Below are 20947 nucleotides of genomic sequence, written 5' to 3' on the forward strand. Positions count from 1 at the left end.
CTCACTTGCCTCACCCTTGTCCTAGTCCTGGTGTAGAGAATTCTTGCTCTATTTGTCTACAAAACAGGCTGGCATTTCTATACTTGGCACTCATCATTGCCCATCACTACCACCATATCTCTGCAAGAATGATCTATCCTCAAAACACACATCAGTAGGAAGCACGGCTGGACCAACCAACCATCAGGGGAGATGGATCTGCTAATCTCTTTGTTCACCACATATCCCAAACTCCAGCAGAGAGAGAGAGGAAGCAGTATTCTGGGCTAGATTTAGTCTTTTAATCCCTCAATCTTTCAGCAAGTGTGTGGATGTAGTTGACAAGTTGTGCTTCTGAAGCTCAGGAGTAGACATTCAATCTGGGGTTCCAGATGAGATTGAAGAATCACTTGTATGGTCAAATGCAAAAGGAAGTCACTCTAAGCTAACCTGATGGCTGAGGTCTTTTTGTTAATGCTCCACATGAAATAAATATGCCTTAGAAGAGATCCAAAGGACCTTGAGGATTATAAATTTTTAAGAAACTATAATTCCCTTAATAGAAAAAAGTGAACTCACATGAAGGGACAGTGGGCAAGGGCTTTCCTGGCAGTGGATCCAGGCACAGGGTCCTCAGGCCCTTAGCTCAGAAACGGTTCCATCAGGGTTATCTCCATCCATGAGCAGATGGATGGGCCCAAGTTGCATTCACCTCACACCAGGGGCCTCTGTCCCCCACTTTTTCTTAAAGAGTCCAACCAGACTAGGGGTGGGGTCTTAGATGCCTGGCAAAGCAAAATGTCAGAAGCTAGGAAGTGGAAGACTATAAAAACAAAACAAAAAATATTGATTTTTCATTAAAGAAAACCAAAAGACCTTAACAGTGCTCAGTCTCCAGAGCAGAAGCAACTTTTGAAGCTTTTGATCAGAATTAAGGTCAATCCCATATTAAACTCTGTTGTAAAATTTAGCAAAGGTTGCTATTTTTCTCTATTATATTATAGCTCGAGTTTAAGAAATCATGAAAAGTGAGATTTCCTAAATACAACACACCAAACATATTTTAAGGTGATAGTGATATTATTTCCAAACATATTTTTATTGCTGTCAAACTTAGTACCCTTGGTCAGGACCTCCATTTACCTCATCTGAAACCTGGCTGTTCCTTAACAATCTTTGATCTTTTTTGCTGTTCTCTCAAGTGATAGCTGTTTATTTTATCACATCGCAAGTACCCCTGGCCTAAAAGCCCAAAATTGGGAATTTGTTGTTACTTATGCTACTGAAACGGTGTGCAAACCAAGGGGCGGGGGTCCTAAAAAAAAACAACCCCATAGTCCTTGGTTGGAGGGAGGGGAAGTGGAACAATATGGCACTTAAGATACTTCCACAACTATGACAAGTTGGTAGCTGGATAATAGCTGTGCTACTGCCCTGGGCAAAGGTGTACATGACTTCTGGAGTATTCAGGGACTCATGATGTAGCTGGGGGTTTGTACAGTGCCTGCATGACAGGCAGAAAGGCAGAGGCCCATGTGTCACTGAGTCACTCTTGCCCTTACTGAAGATGGCAGCCAAGAGAAGGCAGAAGATATGGGGAACTGGCAAATGTAGTTTGTTGTGGAAGAAGCCACATAGAAGGTCACGCAGGAAACTCTGAGTCTTAAAAGAAGGGTGGGCAGCCATGAGGTAGGAGAGACATGATGTAGCATCTAGTCTGTTTATAAAAGAGCTGGTCTGCCATGGGGGTGAGTCACGTGGGCAAAGTAAACAAAAGAAAGGAGGAGGAGTAGCCATAAGGAAGAAGCCATGAGCCAGAACAGAATTCAGCCATGTGGCCTTCAGTTTGTAATGAAGGAGTCAGCCACACTGCCTGTGATAATGCAGCAGCCATGTTGTTTATAGTCAGAATTCTGTCATGCAGCCTGGTGTTGTGAGGAAGAAGGCATGCTGCTGCTCTAATCATGCTTACTCTAGCTGACTCCAAAGCCACCAAGGACTCTGCGACTCTGCCATGTGAGACACTGACCTGCTGCCTCATGAACCCACACTCTACCTGGACTCCTGGGGCTTGGGACTTATGAAGAGGCCACTTTCTTGGGACTTGTGCCTTTCCAGGCTCCAGTGCAACATGGCACATGTTTTCCTGGACTCTTCTATGGAGGTTAAGGACAACACACCCCAATCATAAAGGAAAAAGCTGCTGCAATAAGATGGAGACTTTGAAGTACACAAGTGCACTTTTCAGAGGGACTGGAGAAGTGTTTGTGCATCCAGGTTAAAATAAGGATATGGGGGTATGTGGAACTGCTGGGCTTGTTTTTGGTTTATATCCTGGTAGGGAGCAAGGGAAGTACTGGGTCGCATGAGAGAACAGGGCTCTGAGCTGAAGTGCTCCCAGCCTGCCGCCCCCCATCCCAGCCCCCCAGCACAAGGTTTCACCCCTGCAAATAAAAACATGTTTTTTTCCAACACTAATTGTTCGGTCATACATCAAGGCACTACCTGCATGGGCCACAGTTTGCTCAATTACACTACTTCTGAAATATTACTTTTCAATCTTACTTTAAAACAACACAAAATCCAGTTCTCATGAAGCACCCAAACTAGCTTTTACCACTTCCTCATATCTGCCATCTACTAACCCCCCATCTCAGCAAATACTTTGGCACGTGGTTCACTGTCTTCTTCATCATCCAAAGCTTTGTCACCAATCTTGGTGATATTAACATCTAATTCATCCAGTATTTTGACTGTTCAACATTCTGACCTCCCCATTTTCAACTGCCTGTCCCCACTCTACCTTAGTTACCCAAACACTTGGGTACTGTTTTTTGGTTGCTTAAGGCAAGAGTTAGCAACCCAGAGGCAATTCTGCCCTGAGAACCAGGCAATCCAGGTAATGGACCTCATACCATGAGACCTATGCTCTAAAGGTTATCTTCGGGTCCTTCTCTGTCAATTCCCTTCCAAAGAGGTGAGAAATCTAATTCATATAAGAAAGCATGTAAAGTCTACATATCCCCTTTCTAGGTCATTTTCTAGTTTCCTAGAACCCCAGATGTCCTCACTCAAATGGCCCTATGCTCCTAAGGATAGCTCTTTGCAGGAGGTATGAACAGAACTTGGATATTTGGGCTTGGGTGTCCAAATACACAAATGTGGGGCTCCTTATGGTACAGAATGGAGCCATAAATGGAAAGAGAAGGGAGATGACCATTCCTGGCTAATAAGAATGGTTGATATTCTTATAAGTTACTGTTTAATCTTGCCTCCTAGACAGCTTTATTAAAATACCTAATCATAACATTATTTCTGCTTCTTGACAGCACCCAATCCACAGAAAAACCCTGCTTCTGGTTCCTTCCACCTAATGCATGTCGAAATCCTGTGAGTCTTCTTAATGCTTTTACTGAGACAACCACAGTTCCCATGATACATGTGCTCTCTGGTTACATAAGCCAATAAACCCAACTTTGACTGCAGGTGTGTTCCCAGGGGTCTTTGACCCCTAGGTATCAATGTACCAAAAGCTGGCACATTCCATTCTAGCATCACAGGATGAAACGTTATATGATAATTATCAATAGTCATTATCATCATCTAGAAAGCAAACAGCTAGGAATACATACAATAATATTGATGAATGTCCCGATGACGGAGTGAAAAAAGCAACCTCCCCCCAAATAATGCATATTAGAGTTCATTTATATCATGTTTAAACATTGGTAAAACTACATTGTTCAGGGCTGTACGTAGGCTAGTAATGGCCCCTTTTTCTTAAGCTAGCTCTTAAGAAAAAAGGGTCATCATTATATTGGTCAGGAAAGTAGTCTATTCTGGGGGTAAGGAGGTCATTCTGATTGAAATGGCTACGTAAGGTGGTTCTGGTATGAAAGTTCCTATTTCTTAACTTAGGTGGTGGTTACATGGGTGAAAACTTTATACCCATTCATTAAACTGTACAAGTTGCATGTATTTTTTGTTATGTATTATTTATGTTATATTTCACAATGATAAAATGCAAGAAAAAAAGAATGAGTGCTAAATAGAAAATAAATTGGCATTGACTTTCATAGGACAGTTTGTTTAGATTTGGTAACTATAAATCAGTTCACCTGATGCCAATTACCCATGAATAAACAGCTGAACTTTAGCCTCTGAAATGGTAAAGATGATTAATGGCTTGTGAACCTAATTATAACCACTGGGACTTTCTTCCATAGTAGGAGTTACATCCCCAGTTCCCTCTCTCAGCAACATTCATACACTCTACCTTGAAGGATATTTCAGTTGTCATGGTGAACCCATGGGTGATGACTGGTTCCTCTTCTGCAGTCCGTCCTTTCCAGCAGTCCAGCTCTACACAGCGACAACCAGACAGGAGTACCTGACGATACATCTCAACGGAGGAGTTTCCAGCCAGCTGGCCAGCTGTAAAACACCAACAAAATGAAGCCCAGAGTCCCATGAAGTGAGGAAGACATTGGTGGCTTCCTAGAAATGCTCTACACAACAATGGGAAAACAAGGTATTTAAGAGATTGACTAGTTGTGCTCAGCCGTTTTTCTGCCTCACTACCCAAAAGGTAGTGAGGTTATCGTTAATGCAATTGTGACTCCCTAGCAATGGTTTGGGGGAAGAGGGAATGTAAGAAAGAAAGCACTGCTACCATAACAATAACTGAACTTCATTAACTGCTTACGTGAGCCAATTATAGTTCTTTGAACCCAACATGTATCACTGTGCTTAATTTTCACAAAAATCTCTTGGGATAACTACCTTTAACAAGTTTATTTTCAGATAATGAAAATGGCATTGAGGAGTTCATTTACTCAAGTTTCTGAAGCTGGTAAATGGAATACCCAGGATTATATCTTCAGTACTCAGTCTTTTAATTCTGAGGGCATACTGTTGACAGGTTATTTTATTGTATAAGTCAACTCCTCTGTCATGTTTGTCCAAGGCACACATGCTTAGAAAAGCTAAATATTTTCTTTTCAAAAGTGCCCTTTTATAGAAATAAATTTAAATTTGCCAAAAGAGGTGAAAAACTTATACTTGAATAATTATAAAACATTGTTAAAAAATTAAACACAATCTAAATATGTAAAAGGCATCCCATGTTCATGGAGTGGAAGACTTAATATTGTTAAGATAGTACTACTCTCCAAATTGACTTAAAGTTCAATTCTGGGGATTCTAATATCATAATTTTGTGACCAAATATCTAGACCTTCCTGCAATTTGATCTCTGGACCTGCTTGAGTCACTAAACAGTTTTGTACTTTGAACTGACTGTTTACATGGGGAACCGCATTTCCTGCATTGTCAGTTTAATCTCAAGACTTGTTTTGTCAGTTTATTTTGAAGACTCAAAGGGAACCTAAGGCATTGGTCCATGCCTAGTGACCTCACTCCTGCTGACCATACCTTGTGACTCCAATCTTGGCCATATCTCATAACTTTACCCACTGACTATGAGTAACCAGAAACTGAAGATACCCTATACCCCCAACCAACCTCCTTCCTGCTTGCACATACTTACAATTTTAATGCTTGTCCCAACCAATCCTGTTAAAGATCAGCTCTCTGTGCTACTGCCCTTAAAGGCTATGGCCTCTTCTTCCTCTTTAGAATAGGAAGACTTTTGGTCTATGCTGAAGGCTATGTCTTCCTGTAAGCCATGTATGAATAAAACTCTCTTTTGGCTGCCAGAAGTGTCTTCTGTACTTTCTGTTGACCATTTCTATGAAAATCCTAGCTGTCTTTTTGGCACAAATTGGCAAGCTGATCCAAAAATAGTATGAAAATGAAAAGGACTCAGAATAGCCAAAACAATCTTAAAAAAATAAGAACAAAGTTGTAGGACTCACACTTCCCAATTTCAAAACTTAACTACAAAGATACAATAATCAAGACAGTGTACTGGCATAAGGATAGTCATATGGAACACTGGAATAGAATTGAGAGTCCAAAAATAAACCCTCATGTTTATGGTCAATTGACTTATAACGAGAGTGCCCAGATGAAACACTACAGAAAAAATCATTTTTTAAATAAATGGTGTTGGGACAACTGGCTGACCACATGTAAAATGATGAAGTTAGATCTCCATCTCACATCACATTCCAAAAAATTAACTCAAAACGGATTAGGTTTCTTTCTCTTTTTAAAAATATTTTATTTATGTTTAGAGAGAGGGGAGTGGATGGTGACAGAAAGGGAGAGAGAAAAATTGATGTGAGAGAGAAACACTGAGCAGTTACCTCTTACATGCACTCTGATGGGGGACCGAACCCAATAACCCAGGCATATGCCCTGATGAGGATTCAAGCCAATGACCTTTCCCTTTGTGGGATGATGCCCAAACAACTGAGTCATACAAGTCAGGGTAAGCTTATTTCTAAATATAAGCTTTTATAAAAACTATGCTTAAATAGTTTTTATAAAAACTATAAAACTCTTAAAAGAAAACATAGGGATAAATCTTTGTACCTGGATTAGGCAATGGTTTTATAGATAAGAGACAAAAAGTATAAGCAACAAAGGAAAAAAAATAGATACACTTTGTCCAAATTAAAAACCTTTGTCAGAACTGACACACTTCTGTGAAATGATGAGAATTGTAATAATCAAAGCACCTGAGATGTCCTAAGAGGAGTGGAAGCCAAGCTATTCCTGTTTCACCTAAGAAAATTGAAGGCACTAATTTCTTGATAAATTATTTTTATAAGACTAATAATAAATAACTTTCAAGGTAAGCCCACTATCAACACACAAATAGAAGTCTTTGGTTTTCCACATTACATATTTTCTCTGATTTATACTCTATAAGCCTCCATCATCTTTTCAAAGAGAGTTTAATGATGACATATTGATGAAAACTGTTAAAATGACATTGAAATGGACAAGATCTGCCTTGTAGAGACAGGAAACAAACAGATAAAAATGGATGTTACAACACCCAATCATCCATATAACAAAAGGATGCATTCTTTTTTTTCCTTAAGATTTTTAAAAAGTTGTTATTCTATCACACTTGTCCCAATTTCCCCCCTTGCCCTTCTCTGACCATCCTTCCTCCACTCCCAAAGTCAATTCCCACATCATTGTCCATGTCTGTGAGTCATTCATACATGTTCTTTGTCTAGTTCCTTCTCCTTCTTTCCACCATTATCCCCCTCCTCCCTCCCTTCTGGTCACTCAATCTGTTCCATGTTTCCATGCCTGTGGTTCTGTTTTGTTTGTTAGTTTGTTTTGTTCATAAGATTCCTGTTGTAGGTGAGAGATCACATGGTATTTGTCTTTCACCAACTAGTTGCATTCTTTTTTATTATCTTTATTTTTTAAACATTTTATTTATTTATTTTTAGTGAGAGGGGAAGGGAGGGAGAAAAAGAGGGAGAGAAACATTGATGTGAGAGAGAAACATTGATCGGCTGTCTTCATACCCAACCCAGGCATGTGCCCTGACCTGAATCAAACTGGTTACCTTCCACTCTGTGGGACGATGCCCAACCAACTGAGCCAACACAGGTCAGGGCAGAATGACATTCTTGAGTTCTACAGAGCCCTAGTAAATGCACTGAAAAGGTGATTAAGTTGGTTCGCATAATCACTTTTCTCTGCTGGAAAAATAGGGCATCTTAAACACACAAATGTGTTTGCAAAAGCAGAAATGCTGACCAAATAATCTAGAGGATGCCTAATGCTAGATAATCAATTTGCCATTTACAATAGCCTTAGAGTTTGTTGTAATAATGGTCTTTGCTGCATAAAAGGAAAAAGGAGAAAGGGAGGCTACATTGTAACACACATTCTAGGAACATTTGTTTGAATTTACTTGCACTTTTTTAATCATTCAAAGAACAAATAGAAGAAAATGAATGTACTTTTAAAATCTTGATCCATCAACGTTTTGAAAGACATGGTAAGGCATGTCTTGCATGCCTAGGGTTTTGTTTGTGAGATGGAAAGGATTCTGAAAAAAAAAAAGAAAGAAAAGAAAGAATGGGAGGTATATGGGTGTGTGTTGTTTTACTGTCCAACTCCTAAACCCAACATAATCTCTCCAAAGTGAATTTGTTCATTCTTACAATGAATAATCTCTTTAGAAATGGAAGTCTCCCAAAAAAGCATATTTTGAGAAAACTCACATATTTCTATAATTGTACTCTTCCTTGGAATGCATATTAGGTTCCCTATGTGTTTTCCTTCATTTATGGAGATTTTTTCCAAATATGGATATTAATATCCTCCATTATTCTCTCCATTTCTGCCTAAAGCCTCGAAGCTGGTTTATTTTTTCTTAAAGTTCCTAACTCCTCATTCTTATATCCCATGCCCCCATTATATTTCCATTTGATTAGATCAAATAAATACAGCTTGGGGGCCAGGGGACTTCAGGGGTTGGGATTAATAATATGTCATGAGTCACTCAATCCTTGTTATTTCTGAAATTGGTATCTGACATCATTTCTGCCTGGCTGGAACACCCCTGGAGTACATTCCAAGCTCATGATGGAACTTCTGAGCTGAATCTCCATCTCAGATTAATCCCTAATACTGCCCCAAGTCATAGCTCTGCAGCTTGTCACTGGATTGCGTTCATTTTGGCTAGCTGGCTACATTCACTTGAGCTTTGTCTCAGATTACCACAGCATTCACAGATCAAAGAGACGTGAAAATTGAAAATAATCCCTCTATTAACTCAAGCTTCTGAGGAATTTCTCATCTTGCATAGGGTAATGGTTAATTGTCTGTATTTATATTTAACATTATTTATTGTCATCTTATCAACCTTCAGTGTAAGAAGAATGTGATGCATTTATTAATTGACCTTCTTTAATAAACATTGTCTCCTTTAATAAATGGAAATGGGGACTATTTCTCTTCACTTTCAAGGCAGGGACAGCCATTCAGAGTGTGTAAAATAGGTTTACGGTTGTTTTTACAGTAAGTAAGACAATAATTAATAAACAATAATATGACAATAAGCTCTGTGCTCCCTGTACTCACAAACCTACTTTTGTGCCACCCTGTGATCCCACACCTGCACTTGAGAGAAAAATGCGGAGGAGGTGTTCAGCTTGACTGTCTCTAGGGGCATCAATCTGATCTGATCTTTTCTTTTTTCCCCTCCACTCCCTAACCTCCCCGCCCCACTAGCTGTCATCTGCTTTCCATCTGAGTCTGTCTTTGTTTCGTGATCTGATGTTTTCTGTAGGGTTTGCCCACTGCATCTGCGAGACCAGGGAACTATCTTCAGCACAGATCCAACTGCCATGAGATGGCTTAGGTGGGAAGGTGGGAAAAACAACTTTAAGCATATAACTTAGTAATTATCAGCAGTGGAAGAAACAACTTTAAACATATAACTTACTAATTATCAGCATCTGTGCACATGCCCCAGTACATCCTCTGTGGGAGGCAAAATCCTTCAAATAAAAAATGACAGGAGACATGCTCCTTACTTTCATCATTGGTGAGGGAGGCAAGTGCAAATAAAGGAGAAGGTTCTTATGTGCCAGGGTGTTTGAACTCACCCCAATGTTTTACTTCTGATTGCCCTTTTTTTCTCTTCTTCCTCTTTCTCCTTGCCAATCAAATTTTCTATTTAGGTTCTGATGTGCTTCAGATCCCCCTCTCCCTAGCCCTGGTGTAAATCTTAACTCTTCTCAGCCAGCCACAGCATTTCTGTGGCCCATGTTAGTGGGCCATGTGGGCATTTCTGTGTGGTGTAACTCCAGGCTATATCTAATGGGGCATAAAGGACAGTTACTAGGTGGCAATGAGGGGCCCTCACTTTTACAAGGGCTCCCAAGACAGGGAATTTCACTGTGCCACACGTGGACTTCATTTCATAGGGAGGTGATGATGGTGCACCATCATCTTGAAATCATAAGGGAGCAAAAAGATGGAAAGCATCTGGGTCTCCCATCACATCAATAAATTCCCGACTTAATCAACATCCAACTACCCCGCTTCTGGACTTCTTGTTGTGTGACGTAATAAATTCCCTAATATTTAAGCCAACGAGTAATAGTATCCCAAATAAGTCAGGGAAAGACAAATATTGTACCATATGACTTCACTTACATGTGGAATCTAAAGAACAAAATAAATAAACAAACAAAATAGAAACAGATTGGTAGATGCAGAGAACAGGCTAATGGTTGCCAGAGAGGAGAGGATGGGGGGATGAATGATCAAGGTGAAGGGGTTGAGAAGTGTAGACTGGTACTTACAAAACAGTCATGGAAGTGTAAAGTACAGCACAGGGAACATAGTCAACAATGTTGTAATAACAATGAATGGTGCCAGGTGGGTACTGGAAATACTGGGGGGACATTTTGTCAAGTTTATGATTGTTTAACCACCATGCTGTACACCTAAAACTAATGCGAAATAGTATTGAATATAAACTGTAATTGAAAAGAAAATTTTAAAATGTAATAGTATCTTGTTACTTGCAGCCAAAAATGCCCTGGCTGTTTCAATATATCTTCATTTTACAAATGAAGAAACTAAGGCTAAAAGGAGCTAAGCATGTAGTTTCCTTAGAGACAAATTTAAATTTGGTCTATTTTTTTGCTCAGCTCATCTTCTCTCCATTCTACCACACAACTTTCATAGGTCTGTGTGTGCTCAAACCAAAAATAAGTTACAACAGGCTGCATATGCTGCAGGCTACATGAGTGGGAGAGATGTGAAAGGAGGGAGCGACACTTCGTCTGGGCTGGCGGTGGGAGACTAGCAAGGGCACAACCATCCCCTGAGTCATTTCTAGAACTTTCCTGTAGCTAAGAACATCTACATGAGAGAGGAGTTGAATAATTATTTGATACATTCAATCAAACAATGTAATTTATAAGAGGAATAACAAAACCTAAAACCTAAAGTTATGTTTTTCTTTTTAAGTTGAATAAGGATGTTAATCATTCAGTTACGCTACTTAGCATTGCTGCTGTACATCCATGTCTCCAATGTCTCCCAAATGGTTTGGAATATGGGAAGATTTATGAAGAGCTGAAAAACCATAGGTTGAAATGAGTGCATACTGTTCTATCCTGAGGGAAATCTGTTTTGAAATGTAGGGGTAGATTTCTCAAGGAACAACAATAGTTTAAAACATAATTGCTCCTTTATGTACTGCCAAGACTGCCCGACTCCTAGAAAATGACCATTGTAATTAAAAATCAACTTGCTCTGTGAAAATATTTCTATCAATCATCCAATTTATTTTTCCTCCTGGTGTCTTGATAGTTGACAAAGGGGAAATAATGGGTAAAGAAATAGACATAATAATAGTGCATTGCTAAATTGATTGGTTTTCATGTTGTACATTTGATTTTTATAGTTCATTTGAATACTTAAAAGAAAACATTATAAATATCAAAATTTTGGTTTTAATTTAGACTATCATTTCTCAGAAACGTTGGTTCCTAAAATGCTCTAGAAAATAAATGGGGTAGTGACAGGGAGAGTAGGTTAGTCACAGCCATAATGACCTGAATCTGTAAGCCTTTGTTCCTGTATTGAAAACATACTGCACTAGGTGTCAATCTTGTTTGTACCTAGCATTTTTCAAGCTTATTTGAATAAGGAAACTTTCCTTTTACCACTAAACACACTTTATATAAAATAACATTTCTATATAAAAAGTTCCCACTTGTTCTGAAAATCGCAATAAAGTCTAAAATCTAACTCCTCTTCTTAATATTGCTTTTAACATTTAGTTGGACTCTACTGAATTGTATATATACTGGTTATATTTTTATTTATAGTATTCTTAATTGACCTTGGAAATTTTGAATTTCTGTATCATTGATGTTTATATTTACCCAAAGGTTCCTGAGAGATATGAGTTCTGCATTCCACTTATAATTAAAACAGGGATACTAATAACATATAAAGTAAAACCTCTTGTAAGTAAAAAAAGGATTTCAGGCAAAACCTCAAGAACCTGTATTAGGGATAATTAGATCCAGCCAAGATGGAGGCATAGGTAGAAACCCTTCGCTTCCTCAAACAACAAAAAGGAGGATAACAACCAATCTAAAATCAATAAACAACCAAATGCACCAGAAAATTAAACTGCATGGAACTCCAACAACCAAGGAATTAAAGAAAAAATCATCCAGAACAACCAGACCAGTAAGGCAGCAGACCATGCAGGCCAACTCAGAAAAACCATGGCAAGGAGGTGGACTGTGCAGGCAGGACTGGATGAAGGTGAAACTGAGACTCAGAGCTGACCATGGACTACAGCACAGGTTGCTGTGGTGGGAAAAACTCCCAGTCTCACAGGAAAGTCCATTGGAAAGTGGGACTAGAGCTGAGCAGGCAAGCTGCATTGTTCCTTCTCAGCCCCCTCCCCCACAGGCAGCGCCACAGTGCAACAAAGAGGGTTGCCCTGCCCAGGTGAATACCTGAGGCCCCGCCCCCTTACAACTTAGGGGCAGAGCCAAGACAAAGAAATATGGCCCAAATAAAAGAACAGAGCAAAACTTTAGAAAAAGAGCTAAGTGATGAGAAGATAGCCAACCTATCTGATGGAGAATTTAAAACCTTGGTAATCAAAATGCTCACAGAACTGATTGAACTTGGTCAAAAAATGAAAAAACAAATGAAGGATGCCCAAGGTGAAATAATGCAAAATATTCAGGGAACCAAGAGTGACAGGAAGAAAACCAGCACTCAAAACAGTGATTGGAACAAAAGGAAAAAATAAACATCCAACTGGAACAAAATGAAGAAATAAGAATTCAAAAAAGTGAAGACAGTTTTACAAACCTCTTGGACAACCTGAAATGTTCTAATATCTGAATTATAGGGGTGCCGGAAGGAGAACAACAGCAAGAAATTAAAAACTTATTTGAACAAATAATGAGGGAAAACTTCCCCAATCTGGTGAAGGAAATAGACTTCCAGGGAGTCCAGGAAACCCAGAGAGTCCCAAAGAAGTTAGACCCAAAGAGGAACACACCAAGGCACATCATCATTAAGTTACCCAACATTAAAGATAAAGAGAAAATCCTAAAAGAAGCAAGAGGAAAGAAGGGAGTTACCTACAAAGCAGTTCCCATAAGGCTATCAGCTGATTTCTCAAAAGAAACCTCAAAGGCAAGAAGGGGCTGGAAAGAAGCATTCCAAGTCATGAAAGATAAAGACCTACATCCAAGATTACTCTATCCAGCAAAGCTTTCATTTAGAAGGGAAGGGCAGATAAAGTGCTTCCCAGATAAGATCAAGTTAAAGGAGTTCATCATCACCAAGCCCTTATTATATTAAATATTAAAGGGACTTATCTAAGAAAAAGAAGCTCAAAAATATGAACAACAAACTCACAACCATCAACAAAGAAACCTAAAAGAAAAGAAAAACAAGGAAAACAAAAACTAAGCAAACAACTAGAACTGGAACAGAATCAGAGAAATGGACATCACACAGAGGGACTTCATTGTGGAAGGGGAAGGGAAGAAAAGGTATAGGGAAGAAGCAGCATATTAGTAGGCATAAAATAGATGGGGAAAGATAAAAAATAGTATAGGAAACAGAGGGCTCAAAGAACTTATGTGTACAACCCATGGCCATGAACTAAGGCGGGAGGAATGCTGGAGGGTTGGGGGACAGGGCAGAGGGGGGATAAAGGGGGAAAATTGGGAAAACTGTAATAGCATGATCAATAAAAATACTTAAAAAAAGAACCTCTATTAGTATTTACATGTAAGTTTTTGACTAATTATATGGAATCCTCCTTAATTCCCCTGTAGGAAAAGAAAAGATTTGATACTGGGACAAAGCAATATTGTTAGAATGTGGATTTTTATAATGCAAACTTTAGTATAATAATATATAGCTCAGAAAAGTGAGCAAGATAAATTTTTTAAAAACCCTAAAGGTCAGAACATCATTTAATATAGGTAATGTAGTTTTAAAAATTGAATATTTGAAAATGTGTGAATTCTATTATTACCAGAAATTAAATAATTGGAGAGACAACTGGTTTACTTGTTCAGAAATCTTGTATATCAATCAGATAGTGGTGATATAAAACTACTGTACAGAAATTTGGAGACAGCTACTTTAGTTCTTTCTTCGTCGGAAAGGAAGTGAAGTCTTTCCTAGTAGCTGAAAGTTCTTCCTTTTGAGAACTATTGGCTATTAATATGCTAACCCCATAAACAAACTAATAAATGAAGCCAAATTCTGATATCACATGTGTGCTCATGAAGCTATTCAGAGGGAGGACAAATCAGTGATTCTGGGAGAAATTGGTAGGACTGAAAATCTTTAGTGAATGCAATTAAAGAAAACAAAGAACTGCAGAGACAAATTTGAACAGTATTCTGTAATTTGTTTGATCTTGAACAATTTTCTTAGAACTATTATTGTGTTGTTAGTAAAACAAATGAGTAATTATGTATAGTTTGTTAGGTGTGAAGATTGATAAAAGAAAGCACAGCTATAACATCAAGCATTTAAATTGGGAGGTAAGAAAGTGTGGAAATACTTATGTGAACTTGTACCTTAATAAGAATAAATATATATATTTATCTTGTTTTGTTTATAGACAAGATCTAGAGATAACGTTCTATAGGGCAGGGGAGGGCCCAAATTGCAGTTACTTATACAATTTCTTTCCCAGTAAAATGAACCAGAAATCATTGGGGGAAAAGTCCATTTCCATGTGTTTTGCAGAAATGAACAAGGTGATCCTGGGAGATTTTTATGTGCCAGAAAACAGAGACATTTTCAAAGATCAATGGGTGATGCCAAAAGGACACAGGAGCCCCCTAAAAAGGCTGCCACCAACTGAAGCTGAGGGAATCTGAACCTCACAAGGAAAAGAGTGTCTTTGTTTGGATGAACAAACATAAAATCTGAAAACCATAGGTCCATGATGATATACAGAAAGAGCAAAATTAATCTATTTTGAAAGAAGATTTAAAGAACAGAGTGTAGATCCAGGAAGACTTGTCATTCAATCATCCTGGCATTACTGTCTCATTTATTATATGACAAATGACAGAAAAATCATATTAAATACATTTGTTGAAAGCATTTTGGGACTTAAAAGGACTATTGGTAAAATTACTGCATATTTTACCAATATCCAGGTAGGTGAAACCATATACAGTGTCCAGAATTTAGCCGGACATGTATTTAAGTGTTGTTAAGAATCTTGCCATCCTGAGTATATAATAAATGCAAGATTCCATCATGTGCCAAAGTCTCTGAAGTTATATTTCTATCAAATCAAAGCTCTACACTCTTAACTTGAGGTTTTATAGACCTCCTCAAATGTAAATGAGATAAAAGATTACATCTTCAATATTATCTTCTATGTGAAATTTAACATTCTCTTGAGTTACAAATGGAGCTCACAGATCACAGTACTACTATCAGAACCTGTGATTTCGTCTCAAGTAGAAATCACAGATATTTTCATATATTCTAATTGTTATAAATATCATGACATATTATTTACAGTAACTTTTGTGTTAATAAAATATATATTATTTTACCACAGATTTGATTTTTCATATTTGATAAGAATATTTCCATAGACTGTGCATTTTATCCATTGACCACTAGAACAGTTCTAAGGCTTCACTCGACTGCCAAAAAGGTCAGTGGTACCAAATAAGATTAAGAATGCCTAGGAAGAAGGAAAAAACCTATTATAAAGGCTTACAAACTTGAGTAGGAGCTGCGGAAGTTTTAAAATAAACCTAAGAAACTGAATCCAAGGAAGTGGGCTAAGTGGACACTCTTCTTTTAAGGTTGGTGGTTTTAAAATAGGGCTAAAAACATTTTGACACTCCTCTGATTCAGAACTCTGGTCTCTGTCCCATCCCTTTGAATCTGGTTATGCTTTTGGTGACTGGACAAATAATGAAAGGAGTGACAGTACAGAACTTCAGAGGTTCAGAGCAAAAAGGCAATTAATGTTCCTCCTTGTTATTTGGGACACTGGGTCTTGCCACCGTGAGCCTCCCTGGAAGAAGTCCTTCTGCCCTGGGGCTGCCACTCGATGAGGAAGCCCAAGCTCATCATGAAGCCTGCTGTTGGCAGTTAGGTTAACAGTCCCCACTGAGCCCAGCTGTTGTCTGTCCCAGCCCAAGTGCCAGGCACGTTGGTGGAGAAGCCTCCAGATAATACCAGCACTCAAGGTGTTTGTGTTACCCCGAGCCATTCACTTCCCAGCTGAGGACCAAGACACTAGGCAGCAGAGACAAGCCATCCCCTCTGTGCCTGTCTAAATCTCTGACATACAGAATGTGGATGAAAAAAAAGGTGGCTGTTTTGTACCATCAAGTTTTGGAGTGATTAGCTAATGCAACAAAAAATGACTAGAAGAGGGTTTGGATGAGTCGAGGATAAATCTAATTAGTTTTATAGCATGAATCTCTCTTAGTAGATAATGTCAGTTGAAACAAAATAGACTATAAGTAGCCTGAGGGTCAATCTAATTTTCCTGAAGGTCATGCAGGTGGCAGTTCACTTGACTTTAGAACTCAGACTATGTGACCCTGAGTGGATGGCCTCAGATTACACAGCACCATCCTGACATGGCTCTTTGTGGCTGTCTTGAGGCTACTTTTCTATCTATGCCATTTCTATTCTAAACTATTTTTAATGGAGTGTGGGATACCAGGCTAATGCTGAACTTGATACCAACACAAATTGCATTCGAGGCAGGAAGATTAGTCTTCTTTAAAAAATTCGGAAGAAGGAACTGCTTAGGTACCAGATGGCTGACGCTGTGAGACTCTATTGGACCCTGCCATGGGTATCCAGTGCCTGCATTTCCCTTGTCATTATATAGATAGTATTGGTGGTCTACCCCACCACGCAAATCACACACCCCAGGGCAATAAGCCCTGAGCACATCATAACCTCCACCAAGGCAGGGTGAATGTTTACAACTCAGATACTAAATGGGAGCCCAGAATTTGGTTGCAATGTGGGTGCTCAGGTCTCTCTATCTTATATTCATCTGGATAATGAATTGTGTGAAGCAGGAGAGAGATGTGGTTTTTAAAAAGCTTTATTTTTTCTTTTTTATTAACCAGTAGATTTTCTACAAATTCTTTTCATGCCTGTGATTAGAGATTCGGCACACAGAAAGTATTCTGGAAGGGCATTTTGATTATAAAAAACATTTCAGCCTATTAAAATCTGTACTTATTAAAAATATTAACTTTAAATTATGTTGAGATAATGTATATATATTTGTGTGTATATATATGTTTTAATATTTTTTGAGTCAATCATCTATAAACAATGACAATACTCAACCTAAGACAAATTAAGAAACACTGTTTTTTTTTCCTCCTTCTTTATAATATTTACAAAAAATATAGGTTGTATTTCACAGGTCAATTTTTTAAAATATCTAAAACCCTGGTCCACCCTCAGCAAATTGGCAATTTGCTTTGTGCAGAAGTTATTAAAGCCTCCAGAATTTTTCTGTGGATAAAAGAAGTCCAGAGAACTAAGTAGCATCGTAAATGGCTTAAAGTCCACTGAAGAGTGAGTTCAGTTACACAAAAATTCCATTGGTTTGAAGATATAGACATGGATACCTTTCCGACGACTTGAAAACTTAGAGACACATGTGAAGAAATGATATTGTTTCACATGCTTGAGGACCTCTGGTCTCTGGCTTCAAACCCCAGTTCTCCGAAGCTTATATCCAGAGCCTGTGGTTTCAAACCCCAGTTCTCAGAAGCATTTCACAGAAAACAAAAGAAAACATACCTTCACTTATGAGTAACAAAAGTAGAGGTTGGTGAAATTTGGTGAGACTGGCTAAAGTAACTGTCAAAGAACTATATTCGTACCTGTGAGGTAGGTGTTGTGTGAGGAATTAATGAAATAGTGAGAAAGCGGCTGAGACATATCTTCGTTCAAATCCAGTTTCTCAGGTGAAACGACTCCATTTTCTTCTCCACTCAGATAGCGCATAAATCCATCCACTGATATCTGTCCTGGAGGGAAGGGAGAATTAAGAAGAGTGTGAATGTATTCTTTGTATGGGTTGCTGGTATCATGTGGTTTTAATTTTTTCCCCCAGAAAGTTCTGGTCACATCCAAAGTAGAAGACAGTAGCCAGAGTTACATTTTGATCTGGATAAATTATTCTATTTCATTGCCATTATCTCCAAGTACCACAGACAACAGAGAAAAATGTACTTACATGAACCTAACTGACTTTCATAGGTTTTAAATACCTAAACACCAACCTCTTATTTTTAAATATTAGAATGGTTAAACTTTATGGATGGACTAAAAGTTATTAGTGCTTATCTCTGAGTAACAGAATTAACAATGATCTAGTTTCATTGTTTTTGCATGTACCAGTCCAGTTCTCCCAGCAACCAGAGGGGAGGGTGGAGAGGGATAGGAGTGGAAAGAACGGGAAGGGACTAGTCAAAGAACATGTATGAATGATGCATGGGCATGGCAACGGTGTGGGGACTGGCTGTGGGAGTTGGGGGGGGTGGGCTGGGTGGAGAAGGACAAAGGGGGAAAATTGGGACAACTGTAATAGAATAACAATAAAAAAATAAAGAATTTTAAATTTTATTTAAAAAAAGATTTAGGGGTGATTTTCCAAATTTTCCATTACAAATATGTTACTTTTATAATCAACAAAGTTAATTGCAAGTGGTTTTATTATTTAAAATGAAGTGAAAATGTTTTCAAAAAATGATATTTTTTGAAAGAGACAATAAAGATGACCACAAATAATCTCTCCTAGGAAAAAATATCAAAAGCTGATAACAAAGGAGGTCTTTAAATTTCTTATTTAAAATGACTTTATTTCAAATGGAAAAAACATGATTCACACTTTATTTGCTTTGCTCAAATTTTATTCTTTTGTTGTAACCTTTCTGAGGTGACAATGCTAAGTATTGAATTGGTTCTTTATTGTTATCATAGTAATTTTAACTATTTTGATCCAGCACCACAGTTTGTTTCTTCAATCTTAATAATCAAACATTCAAAAGAAAAAAAAAAACCTTGCCAGCAAATGTTGAAGGGTAGAATTTGTTTTTTGTTGAAATAGTTTTGTATTAATATAAAAATGGTATCTGTTCATTGAAGAAACATTAGGAAATGAGATAAGCAGAGAAGAAAAATAAAATTTTCTTAACATATTTAACTCTTAGAATTAACTATTGTTAAAATCTTATGTGTGTGTATCCTTCCAGTGAAAAAAATATGTGTGTATAATTATTTTATGAGGATGCAATCATATATAGACTTAGTAACTCTCATTTATATTAATGACCAATATGTTATAAACTCTTTTTGCACAAATTCTTAATTATTTTCTTAGTATGAAATCCCAGAAATAGAACTGCTGGTTCAAAGACTATGGGTGGGATGGGAGTAAAAGACAGAAAACTGTACTGGAACAACAATTAAATTAAAAAAAAGATTATGCTTATTTTTAAGGTATTTTTTTTTGTACAGGTAAGCAATTTGCTTTCTGTTAAAGTTCTAGCAATTTGCTCTTTCAACAGTGGCTTTCCTTCCCTTCACCCCCTACAGCAAACTCCAAGGTAAAAAGATATCTAATAATTCTACTTTTTATTAATTTGTTATTTATTCTTGAATGGTAAAAGGTGTGTCATCTATAAATAGCAAAGCTAGCACTGACTATTTACCATTGTGTCAATCTTTCCACAGCCAATAAAATTCACAAGATGGCTGATGAGTACTCTTCCCAATTTTTGAAATGTTATACTTAAATCATCTTCAATATTTTCCCATAACAAAAAAACTTGGTTATTGGCTCCTGATTAAGGGAGCTGAGTTTTCTAAAAAGAAAAATCTTCCTAAACAAACTCTTAAATGGGAACAATTATTTACACCACGAGCTCCTTACAAAACAACCCTAACATGCACCGTAATAATTTTAATAACAACAAAAGGCAAAAGTGCTAAGAAGTTCTCTTGCATTGAAAATATGAAATATGACAAAAAGGTCCTCATCTTATATGCTTGTGTGATCACTTTTTGAGAGATGTCCAGTTTATACAAAACCTCCAAGGGCCATCGCCTAGCGAAGCGATCACACCGCTCATTCTGCCTTTGATCGAATGCACACACCCTCTCACCTGGTTCCAAGTTTTGGAAACAAACACAAGTCAGTACAACTTAGGGCCAAAGCTATTTTAATAGATGGCTTTAAAAACTATTTTGGAGTTTAAAACCCACTAAGAGGTAAATTTTTAAAATCTAATTTCTTCATAGTCATCCTTTTTTTATGACAAGTCCATTTGTCAGCTTCTTCTCAAACTGGTGTCCCTTCCTCCCCCACATTTGCCTTCCTTCTCCCCTTTCTCATTACCTTCCATTCATTTAACAAAGATTTTTTGATCATCTACTATGTGAGAGAAAAATACAGCAGAGCAAAGCACAGCCTCTGCCTCAAAGAGCTCATAATCTAATAGAAAATAAGACAGTTCACACCTTGAAAATCAGGTGTGAACTCCTTCAAAGCAGGGTGCACATTTGTGTCTGTCATCCTGGAATCTGCCACAATGCTTTGTGCACAGTAGGTGCTCAATCAGTGCTTCTTTTTGATGATCAGTGATTCAAAAGAGAAAATAAATTGCTTTACACCTGGCAGATCACCAAGGATAGCATCACTTTGATTCTTTTTTTGATTAGGTTGAATCACATGAAATTGCTAATATCTGGCATTATACCAATGAGAACTTCATACAGCTTTAGTTTCTAACTACAGCTATTTCTCAGAGGACCAGCAGTAAATACAAGCGTCTACAGGGACCAGCAAGAGAGAGCAACATGACTGCTGGAGTAATGTGTGCACTACGTAGCTGTGGAGTGTGGAAAACTCGCAAGGGCATACCTCTAAAGGCATAAATGACAGCAATAAAATACTGTGTGGCCAAACATACCATCTTTATGGTGCTGAATT

At 37.9% G+C, this 20947-nt stretch overlaps 1 protein-coding gene across 2 annotated transcripts in view; it reads right to left on the bottom strand.

Annotated features, from left to right (window-relative positions):
• The window catches only part of PLCB1 (phospholipase C beta 1), a 660986-nt gene that overhangs the window by 161659 nt on the left and 478380 nt on the right, over positions 1 to 20947 (bottom strand). For both annotated transcript variants that reach the window (XM_028524211.2, XM_028524212.2), the window contains exons 10-11: positions 17835 to 17981; positions 4256 to 4413 (exon numbers count right to left, since the gene is read on the bottom strand). In XM_028524211.2, the coding sequence (XP_028380012.1) occupies positions 4256 to 4413; positions 17835 to 17981 (305 nt within the window). The remainder of the gene's footprint in view (positions 1 to 4255; positions 4414 to 17834; positions 17982 to 20947) is intronic.

Source organism: Phyllostomus discolor, chromosome 9 (assembly GCF_004126475.2).
Source record: "Phyllostomus discolor isolate MPI-MPIP mPhyDis1 chromosome 9, mPhyDis1.pri.v3, whole genome shotgun sequence".
Taxonomy (NCBI): Eukaryota; Metazoa; Chordata; class Mammalia; order Chiroptera; family Phyllostomidae; genus Phyllostomus; species Phyllostomus discolor.